Raw genomic sequence first — 11,291 nt, 5'->3', positions numbered from 1 at the left:
TCTGGCTCGGGCCCAGCCCAGAAAGATCCAGGGCACAACCAGACTTCTGCCCCCGCCCTCTGTGCTGCGCAGCCCCCACCTGGCCCCCAGTTCCCCTCTCCTCTTTCCAGACGCTCCCCTTCCCTACAGGCTCTGGACTCAGGTCTCCCGCCAGGACTAAATCCATGCACCTCGGAACCAGGCTGCCTGGGTTCAAAGTCCAGTCCCGTGGTTTCTGAGCTGTGTGATCTTGGGCAAATCGCTTCACTTCTCTGAGCCTTGGTTCCCTGGCTGGAAATTGGGGAAAATCAGAACCCCTGTGTCAGGGTGCTGGTGGCGATTCCACGCTGTGCTACAAGTGAGGCTCCGACTGCGGCGCCCTGGGGTGGGGGGAGGTACACACCGAGAGCCATCTCCCATCCTCCCTTCTCCTGGGGCAATGTGTGGGCAGGCGATCCTTCTACTCACTGCCCCAAAGCTCCCAAGAGTGCATGAATGACCGCTTGGTGCTCGATGCAATTGATGCAGTCACTGTGTCCTGAGCTTGGTGTCTGCTCACTCCCTGGTCTGCACCGGGAGGCACAGGACTCCCCGAGGTGAAGACTTGGTTTCACCCTGGTGGGGCTGTGAATACCCTTCTCTCTCTCTCTCTCTCTCTCTCTCTCTCTCTCTCTCTCTCTCTCACACACACACACACACACACACACAGATTGTTAAGTGATTGCGAAAACTGCCACGTCCAGAACAGAGTGGTGGGAGAAGCTGAGCCCAGTCTCGTGGCCAGGGGAGGCTGCCTGGAAGAGGAAGAGGCTGAGACACGGAGGCGGGGGGCCCCACGAAGGCGGGTTACAGGGAAGGACAGCAAGACTCAGCAAAGACGGGGCGGGGGGGGGGACCTCTGAGCTCCCGGCAGTGGTGCGTCGGTGGACACCAAACCACAGGCTCCACCGCCCACCCCCAAATCCTCCTGCCCGACAGCAGTCACCCATTTCTATAGTGTGAGTGTCCCCAGCTGGGGCACTTGCAAGTTAGGCCCTGGAGGATGGAGCGCAAGCTTGGGAGGAGGTGCGCATGCGTGGCTCGGGAGCCCCAGGGCGACCCAGCCGCTCTGCAGTGTCAGCTTCTGGGGCCCACGCAGGGGACAGAGGGAGAGCAACAATTCAAGGGCGCTGGAAATACAACTCCAGGCACCCGGGGGACCGACCGGGGGTTAGTGGCTGCGCGCCCAGTCAGTATCTTTCAGTATCCCCTGCCTCATGTACCCAGAAAAGCAGCGGGGACCCAGTCCCGTGCTCCTGTTCGCGATGGCTACACAACCCTTCGTCCTCCCCTGTTGCAGCGGGGACTGCCCTGGGGACAGCGGGTCAGGTACACACATACCCTGCCTCTCTCCCAGCCGCGCGTGTCGCTGCGCCGGTCCCCACACCTGGCTGGGGATCATATCCTGGGCCCCATCTTTGGGGCTGAGCGGTTCAAGTTCTGGGAACCCGGGGGGGGGGGGCCCCGGTTCTGCACTGGGCACCTCCCCTGCCGCTCTCTACCCCCCTACTCCAGGACACACACGCACAAGCCCGACCCTCGCCCGGGGCTGCCCCTCCCCCTCCCTCCCGGCCGCTCTCTGTCCACACTGCCCCCATCCTTTGAGGTTTTCTATTCCATCCCGGTTCGGGCATCTCAACCAGCCGTCAGAGGCCCGAGCGCCACTCCCTCCGCACGCAGCGGCCAGGCGCGGGCGCGCGGGTAAATACTACATCATTTCTTCCCCTCGGTGTTCTGCCACCTCGCACCCGCCCCCACGCGCCCCCGCCAGGCACGCCGCCAGGTTGCAGCGCGTAAATGTTAAGGGGAGGCAGTAAAGCTGCAGACGCGATAAACAAACACGCTGCTTTGGCGGGGACGGATGTCACATCCCTCACCCGCACGTCCCACTGCTTCGTGGGCTTCCACGCGGCCCGCATCGACCTCCTGCCCGGCCGGGCCCCGCCCCCGTCCACGGGGACCCGAGGCCCCTTCCCGAAGTGACTGCGTCCTCACAGGTGTTTCCTTTGGGGACGGTTATTTGTAGCAGCGTGCGCTGTGGCTGTCTCCCCCGTCTCCTGTCTAAACCTGAGCACGTTCTCATTTACCCAGTGGGAGAGAGGGCCACATCCAGGAGGAAGTCTCCCTCTTTCTCCCTCTTTGCCTCTCCATACTCAACCCTGGCAGAGACTCCGGCTGGCTCCAGGTTCAAATCCAAAGGGTGGCACCAACTGTGGGGTCTCCCCACCCCCACCCCGCCCCACCCAGGAGCTGAACCCGGATTTCCTGGAGGCTCCCATCACCAGCAGGGCTGGGCTGGCTCCTCCTGCACTGCCAGTTTATAAGGGAGAGGTGAGTGGAAGCCTCTGGATCTCTCTTCCTTCCCTCTCCTGCCCCCTCCCCTGGTCCACTCCATGCACAACCCTTGGGGACAGGAAGCTGGGTGGACTGAAGCGCCCTCTTCCCTCCCTCATCTCCACCCTGCCCTGTGCTCTCCCTCCCAAAGGAGCCTCCTCTCAGAGCTGCCCAGGCCAGAGCCTTGGGGTCCTTGAGGCCCTGTCACCTCCCTGTCCCCACGTCACCAAGTCTTGTGGGCTCTCCCCCTACTCTATATGCATCTCCGATCCCCCAGCCCCACACCTCTCAGATTTGTGAGTGTCCCCAAGGTGCCAGGCACTGTGCTGCTTGTATGTCACCACCCCTCTTGTGGGGACGATGAGGGTAGGGTCTTCACTGACTGTCTTAAAGTTCCCCCCACCAATCTCCCCCCATCCATAACTAAGGCGTGGGGCAGTGGAACACTGCCTGCAGATTGTGTTGCTAAGGAAACCACTTCCTTGGTTACCAGCCTGGGTAGCATTTGTCTCCCTGTGCCCGGTTCCCGCTGAGCCGCCCCCACTCTGCAGGAAGACTCTGAAGAGCCTCGGGGGAGGACGGCAGGGGTGGGGAGGGACTGAGAGGGAGAATGAGAGAGGGCAGAGACCACAAGGCAGAGATGGCGAGACAGGGGCACAAGCAGAAGCAGACGATGAAGGGAGGGGGTGCGGAGGAAGAGAGGGAACAGGAGGATGAGGAGGAGGGAGGGTTAATGAGCAGCTGCAGGAGATCCCAGACCACAAAGAGGGAAATAGAGCAGGAGGTGGTAGGCGGGGGCGGGCAGGAAACCAGCGAATGGGGGCAAGGGGAGAGGGGAGCCCCTGCCCCCCACCCCACCGCGGGCCCTGCTTCTCCCCTCCCACGTTGTGCCCTGGGCTCTGTTTGTGGCCATCTCTGGGTTGTCAGAGACCGGGGAGGAAGCCCGCCATCTGATGCTGGCTCCTGGAGTCATGGTGAGCCGAGGGCACGCAGAGAGAGAGAGCTCCAAGGCCGGGTGTGCACCCTGCTCTGGGGACCCCAGGGGTCCACAGCTCCTCCTCCTCCTCGTGTTCAAGGGCCCTGGCACTCTGCACGTGGAAGGCAGTTGTGAGCCCTTGGAACCAGGGCCTCCGGTGGCTCCAGCGCGCTGTTCCTGCTGCGCAGGCTGCCACGTGGGTCGGGAGCCCCTGGAGGTCCTGGCTTTCTTCGTCCCCACCACGTCCCGTCCCCATGAGCTCGGAATGCGGGTTCTGTCTGCTCTGTTCCTTTGTCTTATCTCGGGAGCTGAGAGCAGCCCCTGGCGCTCGGGAGACAGTGCTGAATGAATGAATGCACGGGTGCCGCCTTGGTTCCTTCTGGTTTGGAATCACAAAGATTTCGTTCATGGTGGCTGATGACGTGGGATGGGTCAGGCGGGCTCTGGCCGCAGGCAAGGCAGGTTGTCCACGGCAGCCCCACCTCGGGCCTGGAGAGCATTTACACGGCCCCTCCCAGCCCCTGGCACGGGATCCCTGAGACCGCAGGGCGAGGATGCAGGAGAGCCTGGGGTAGGATGCTTCCTGGCGTCTGCTCTTCTGGCCGGGAGGATTTGATCACAGATATTTAGAGGGGTGACACGGGTTCAGGTTCAGCCGAGGTTCAGAGTCAAGGCTTCATCTGTGATGGGGGCGGGGTGCAGAATGAGGCCAGGGTCACAGCTCAGAGTGAGCAAGGCCAGGACCCACTCAGGGCCAGGACTGACTCCGTGCTTAGCTTGGCAAGGATGAGGGCTCAGTCAAGATACTATCTGTGTTTGTTCTGGGGCAGATCAGGGCTCAGCCTGTGACCCAGGTTGGAGAGCAATCAGCGACCAGGGTCAAGACTCTGTAGTAGCATGGGTGGGACCAGTCTTGGGACTCACTCAGTCGGGAACTGGGATAAGGGATCAGTGTGAGACAAGGATCAGGGATGCGTATGTGTGCAGGATCAGGGCTTAGCTGTGATCCAGGTTCAAGGCTGTAGGATTGGGCTCAGACTACACCCGATTCCAGCTTCCTGCTAACAGGCACCCTGGGAGGCAGCAGGCCCTGCCACCCACAAGGGAAACTTGAATTCCCAGCTCCTGGCTTCTACGTGGCCCAAACTCAACTGTCGTGGGCACTTGAGTGACCCTGACCCTTCAGACGGACCATCCCCCCCACGGCCCCCCTCACCCCCACTTCTATCCCCTCCGCCTCTTCCTCTTTCACTCTTTCAAATAAAAATGAATACATTAAGAAAAAAATACCTACTGGTGACACCTGTTGGGAGATGTGGCCCCACAGCCCGGGGGGCGGGGGCACTGTTACAGGAGGCACGCAGGGCTTTGCAGGCGGGTGTGTGAGTTCCACAGACACACTGGCCACTGCACACCACCCAGGGCCTCCTCACCATGTCCCTGAGTCTCTCACACATACACGCACCCAGGGGACATCCCTGTGTGACCCCGCCTTGCACAACACTCCACCACCGAGCGCAATTATCAACAAAACTCGCATTTAATGAGGGTGTTGACCTGAGGGATCTTCAGAAGGAAGCCCCCCCCCCCCCCCCCGCAGAGAACTGGCGAGGGCAGGGGTTGAGCCAGAGGGAGCTGGCCTCAGAGAGTCGCCGGGGTGGGGAGGAGAAACACGGTACAAAATACATTCGGAGCCCCGTGCCTGGCCCTGGGTGGCCCCAGGTCTACGTGTGAGGGAATCCGGGGAGGGAAGCGCTGGCCTGGTGCTCGCGCCCTTCTCTGCATGGCCGGGGTCCGAGGGGCGGGACGTATTGGTCATATTCCTCTTAAAAAAATATATCTTTGTACACTCGCCTTCTCCAGGGTCTCTTTGCTGCTTGGGAGCCAGCATCCACCTGCACCCCAAGGCCTCCGAGCGACTGCTTCGGGGGTGGTGGGGGCCGCTCCGGCGGAACAGCAAGGAGGCTGTGACCTATGGCTTTTGCATCTATGCGGTGGGAAGGTGCGGGGGTGCGGGGGAGCAGGTGCAGGCCGGACATGAAGCCACCGGTACCCAAGGCGGGAGAAGAGACTGGACCTGGATCAAGGCCTTGTAAAATGATGTTCAGTGAGTCAGGTCCTCAGAAATCCTTTGGTTTGGTGTCTCAGCATCAGGACAAGAGCCCTGCGTGGAAAGGAGGGGCCCTGGCATGCACCCTCCCACCCCGCGGGGTACCCAAGGGCTGACTGGTGGTTTGGGGAAGGTGGGGAGAGGTCTCTTCCCGGCACAGTCCCCCTGGGTTTGCAGCAGGGACCAGGAGGGCAGTGTTAGATCGAAGTGTCAGACCGAAGGGAGAGCCCGGCTGCTGGGGCCCTTACCCTGGTCTGCACTCTGCGCGTGGTCTGGGGTCCCCTGGGGGAGGGGGGTGTTGTGAATGCTTGTGGTGCCCTGCAAATGGGATCCAGGACCCCGGGGTCACCTCCCAGGCACAGGGAGGGAAGAGGGGGCGGGACTGAAGCCCTGGAGGTGGAAAGGCAACCAGCTTGTGTCTCAAACGCAGTGTGGGCGCGGTGGCGGGGGACAGGTGTGTTCACGAGGCCGGGGACCCCACACCCACACGGCGGGGCCAGGTCGCCTCCTGTGCACAGGGCCGGCCACCCGCCCGCCCGCCCGCGCTACCCAAAGGCCCAGGCCACGGGGAAACTCCGCGGCACCCTTTCTTCCTGCGTGGAGGTGGCAAGCGGAGCCCGCGAGGGGTGCCCAGCGGAGCCCGCGGCGGGGCGGGGCGGGGTGGGGGCAGGGGTGCTGCGCCGGCTCTTCCCGGGGCCTCCGCGGTCATGCAGGAAACTCGTCCGAGCCATCGGCGGCCCAGAGCCGAGCGGGGCCGGCGCGCGGCGCCCGCATCATCTCGGGCGGTAGTCGTCGGGCACGCCCGTGAGGTTGCGGCCGCGCAGGGCGGCGTCCACCATCTTGATGTAGGCGGAGATGGCCTGGCGCATGTCGGCCGTGTAGGGGTCGTACTCGAGCTTGCGCAGCCCCGAGCGCTTGAAGTTGCCGTCCTTCTGGCTCTCCACGCACAGCAGCCGGTCCTCGCGCGCGGCCACGCCCAGCAGGCGGACCATGCGGCCCAGCTGCACGAACAGGTCCCGCTTCAGGTCCTCGAAGTGCACCACCAGCACCCGCTTGCCGAACTTGAGCCAATCCAGTGTGTGCGTGGCCCACCAGGGGGCGTAGTTCCGCACGAACTCGGGCCACTCTGCGGAGAGAGGGCGCCGGCGGTCAGCGGGGGGCTGCCCCGTCCCTTCGGGTCCCTTCTGGCGTGGAACCCACCCCGGTCTCTCTGCCCCCTCCCGGGATGGCAGCGTCACGCGACCGGGGCTCACTAAGTGCCAGGGTGTAAAGCTGTATGAAATCCGATTTATGTGAATATCTGTTAATTTCCTATTCTAGATGAAGAGATTACACAAGGGTACTTCAAAAGGTTCATGGAAAAGTGAAATTAAAATAGAACGTTTATTTTGGGGGCAGACTTCTAAAATATGTATATAAAAGGGATCTTCAAAGAGTTCATCGAAAATGTATTTCGAGAAAAATTTTGTATAGGTTTCAAGTTTTTTGAACGCCAACAGAAACTTGTCATTCCATTTTCCTATGAATGTTCTGAAGTGCCCTTGTAGTATTATATACTGTGTTATAATGAGGCCTCAAAATACACATTAATGAAGCTGCTAATTACATTCAATCAGTCTTAGGGGGTCAGTGGCAGCGTTACCTCCCACTTGACAGGAGAGGAGACTGAGGCACAGCAGGTTAAACTGTGGCCTGCGGCGCCAGCGTCCCGTGTGAGCACCCATCCAGTCCCGGCTGCTCCACTTCCGATCCAGCTCCCTGCTAATGCACCTGGGGAGGCAGCGGAGGACGGTCCAAGTGCTTGGGCCCCTGCTAGCCATGTAGCAGACCTGGAAGGAGCTCCAGGCTCCTGGCTTTGACTTTGCCCAGTCCTGGCCATTTCAGCATTTGGGGAATGAACCCACAGGTAGAAGCTGTCTCTCTCTAACTCTGCATTTCAAATAATAACATTTTTTTTTTTTTAAAAAGAGGCCACATAGATTTTGTCCTGTGTGGCTGCACAGCAAGTGGGAAAACCTATGGCGCTTTTTGGCGTGGTGCCTTGGAGGTGCCCAGCCTGGCTGCATTGATACTGTTGTTTCTGTTCTCAGGTGAGATACCTCGCCTGGCCCCTGGGCTCAGCAGGTGCCTCCTGTGGGCCTCACGCCTTCCTCTGCTCCCTGCCCACCCCATCCCCACTGCACTGACTGCACAGTGCTGTCACTCCCACTTGGGTCACCTCTGACCCTGACAGACTGTGAGGCATCTGAGGTTACAGCTTAAGTCAGGTCACTTACACTCGCAACTTTACACTCTACTCTTTAAAAATAAGTTTTGAGATTTTTTTTTTTACTTATTTGAAGGCAGAGAGAGAGAGAGAGGTCTTCCATCCTGTGGTTCACTTCCCAAATGGCCATAATAGCCAGGGCTAGCCCAGGCTGAAGCCAGGAGCTAGAACTCTATCTTGGCCTCCCACATGGGTGGCAGGGGAACCAAGCACTTGGGCCATCATCTGCTCTCTTCCCACGTGCATTAGCAGGGAGCTGGATCAGAAGTGGAGCAGCCAGGATTCGAACCTGCATTCTGATATGGGATGCCCACATTGCAGACCACAGCTTCACTCGCTGTACCACGCCAGCCCCTGTGTGTCTTTACTTTTACTGGATTATCACATACTATTTCCGCTTTCTGTTCTGTTTCTTTGCCACACTGGAAGGACAGTGTGGGTCATACCCCAAACTGGGAGGGTGTATTTGGGACTGTCTGACTTTAACGACCAGTTATAGGGAACACGGGAGATTCTTCGGGGAGCCCTGGAGAGGGCCTCAAAGGCAGGTGGAGCCAGCACCTACAGCTGCTGAGACTCTGACGCAGGGAGAAACCAGGCACCTGCGGGGGGGGGGGGGGGCGGGGTGTGCCAGAACACAGACCGGGAACCACAGCCTCACGGCTGAGCCCAGCCGCACACTTAGAGAGCAGGTGTTCTGCAGCCCGGAACTGAGACTCGGCCTCTCGCGGGGACTACGACCCCGGAGGGTGGCCAGGGAGGAATTCATTTACTGAACGCGTGTCAGTGAGGCCCGCAGGCTAGGTCAGGGAGCCCCGCTGTTCCTTAAAACTAAGTCCGAGCCGGCGCCGCAGCTCAGTAGGTTAATCCTCCGCCTTGCGGCGCCGGCACACCAGGTTCTAGTCCCGGTCGGGGCGCCGGATTCTGTCCCGGTTGCCCCTCTTCCAGGCCAGCTCTCTGCTGTGGCCCGGGAGTGCAGTGGAGGATGGCCCAAGTGCTTGGGCCCTGCACCCCATAGGAGACCAGGAGAAGCACCTGGCTCTTGCCATCAGATCAGCGCGGTGTGCCCCGGCCGCAGTGCGCCAGCCGCGGTGGCCATTGGAGTGTGAACCAATGGCAAAAGGAAGACCTTTCTCTCTGTCTTTCTCTCTCACTGTCCACTCTGCCTGTCAAAAACAAAAACTAAGTCCGAACCCCTTGCTGGGTGGCGATTCCCACGATCACATGTCATCCTCCCTGTCTGTCCCCAGAGGAAGGCACCACTGTGGGCCTGTCACCAGGGCCTGACCTGCTCTAGGAGGCAGCACGGACTGGCCTGCCAGTCAAGGCCTTGATGTAGGCCCTGCGCTCTCCCAGGCGCTGCAGCCTGGGCCCCGCCCGGCCCCCCCACCCCGTGCTCCACAGGGGCTCAGTGCATGGCTGCTGAACTAAATTGAAATTCTCGGCTGCCAGATTGCCATGAGACCCAGGGCCCTTCTCCTAGCAGAGCACATCAGAATCCGCGGGGAGAGCTCCCGCCCCCCTGGCCGCCCCGGAACAGCACGGCTGCTTCGGAAATATTTATGCTGGTGACAAGGCTATTTTTTTTAAATTCTTAACATTGATTATTTATGATGTCTCTGGCTAATTGGGCCCGTACTGTTATAATGGTTTAAGACCAGATGGATCTGAGCGATTAGAAAAGATCGAGTGAGTGTGAGATCAGGCTTCCCCCGCTCCTGAGTCACCTCCCAGCGTCCCTGGTAGTTGGGGGCAGCTGCTCCCCAGTGTGGGGGGGAAGCCCGGATGATGGCCATGGTGCTGGGCGTGGGCAGGAGGAGGGGCCGGTTAGCATGGCGGTTGGGGTCCCTCAGGAAGACCAGGTGCTCTCACTGTGGACACAGGCGGGGGGCGGTGACCTGTGTCTCTGTGGGGCACCAGGCTCTTCTGTCTGAGGAGTAGATGGGAATGTGTGTTGCCTGCGCACCTACTGGGTGTCAGGGGCTACATGGGACGCTCATTCCATGATCCCGAGAAGCCTAGCAGGACAGTCCAGATCCGTTTCAGACCTGGGGACAAGGACAGTCGGAGGCATGAAGCAGCCTGCCCAGGGCCACACAGTGTGTGTCCAAGGCAGAATCCAAACCCACGCACAGACTGGGCATGGCTCCCGGCAGCCTCGCCGAGCCTGGAAGTGCCCCGGAGGTGCCGTGCGGCTGTGGGGATGTTATCAGCGCTCCGTGAGCCTCAGTTTACCCATCTGCAGAGAGCCTGGCGTGGCGCCTAGGACACAGAACGCGCTGGGTAAATGCTGCTTAAGGCCATCTTCACATCGCGTGAGACACCCGCTGGCCCAGTTATTTTACTCAGAACTCCCCGCCCCCCCCCAAAAGCACAATAGAGACCCCAGCTGTCTCAGCAGGTGTCTGCCCACCCCTCCTCTAGCAAAGCTTACTTGAAACGTCCTTAGAAAGAGGAATAACTATTAAAAACCAAAGCCTCTGATTAGCTCAGCATTCCTGGCGGTTGTCAGGTGGGCGCGGCACCTGCGCTAATGAGGGCCGGTTCCACCGGAACCAGAACCGTCATGCAGGTGAGCCTGGCGGGGCGGAGGCCGGGCCCGTGGCTGCTCCGTCTTGTCGGCGGCGGGAGGAACCGGGGCCTGATTAATAGCTCCACTGTACTTAATTCCCCGCGGAATCATTAAACACAGGATCTGTTTCATTACACAGATCCAGGAGAATTCACCTTGTGTAATCACATCACATAAAATTTTGCTTTGGACTCACTCCAGGGAGGTTGTAAAACTAACGTTACAGAACCAAAAGCGGGGAGGGCGTGGGCGCCTGGACCCTGCCATAATGAGGAGTGGGACAGGGGGCGGCGGGGTGGATGTGCTCACCCCCAGGTGATCTCTGCTCTCAGGGATGCCCCTCCCCTCTGCGCCTTCTACACACGACGGGCATCCTGGAGCAACAGCTGGTAACTTTGAAGCACATGCCACACCTGGCCCCTGGGTGAGGGTGGCTCTTATAAAATGCAGATTCCGATCCAGGAAGCTGGGGCTGAAGCCTCTGACTCTGCCGGTGGGGAGGGCAGACAGAAGGCTGGGGCCTCATTCCTAGACCTTCTGTGGCAAGGTCGGGGCGGGGCCTGAGAGACCGCATTTCTAACAAGTTCTCCAGTTCTCCAGTGCCACTTCTGGTTCAGAGCTGGACAGCAGGGGTCACTCACTCCAGTCCCCAGGGGGCCGGGTAGCACAGGCTAGCAAGGGGAAGCGGCTGGGTGCAGACCGGGTTCTGCCTCTCGGGGAAGCTTCTCGGCCAGGGCCCTTGGAGCCCCCGGGGAGGGGCCCTAGAACCCCAGCTGGAGGCGAGCGTGCTGCCTCGCCCCACCTGTAGCCCCTGCAGCTTCCTGGTGCAGCCGGCTCTGAGCCCTGCCTTAGTGCTTTTTCTTTTTTCTTCTTCTTTTCAGGTGGCTCCACAAAACTGGGAGACTGAGGGCTGGCATTGTGGGGCAGCAGGTGATGCCTGCATGCCGTATCACAGTGCCAGCTGGAATGCCAACGGCTCTGCTTCTGATCCCACTCCCTGTTAATGCACCACCCG

At 60.3% G+C, this 11,291-nt stretch overlaps 1 protein-coding gene across 2 annotated transcripts in view; it reads right to left on the bottom strand.

Annotated features, from left to right (window-relative positions):
* Positions 1 to 4,849: 4,849 nt before the first annotated feature.
* The window catches only part of WSCD2 (WSC domain containing 2), a 130,372-nt gene continuing 123,930 nt past the window's right edge, over positions 4,850 to 11,291 (bottom strand). For both annotated transcript variants that reach the window (XM_008249349.4, XM_017338066.3), the window contains exon 9: positions 4,850 to 6,564. In XM_008249349.4, coding sequence (XP_008247571.1) covers positions 6,212 to 6,564 — 353 coding nt within the window. In that variant the 3' untranslated portion in view covers positions 4,850 to 6,211. The remainder of the gene's footprint in view (positions 6,565 to 11,291) is intronic.

Source organism: Oryctolagus cuniculus, chromosome 21 (assembly GCF_964237555.1).
Source record: "Oryctolagus cuniculus chromosome 21, mOryCun1.1, whole genome shotgun sequence".
NCBI lineage: Eukaryota > Metazoa > Chordata > Mammalia > Lagomorpha > Leporidae > Oryctolagus > Oryctolagus cuniculus.
The sequence above is the reverse complement of the archived record's forward strand: the minus strand, read 5'-3'. Positions and strand labels throughout refer to the sequence as shown.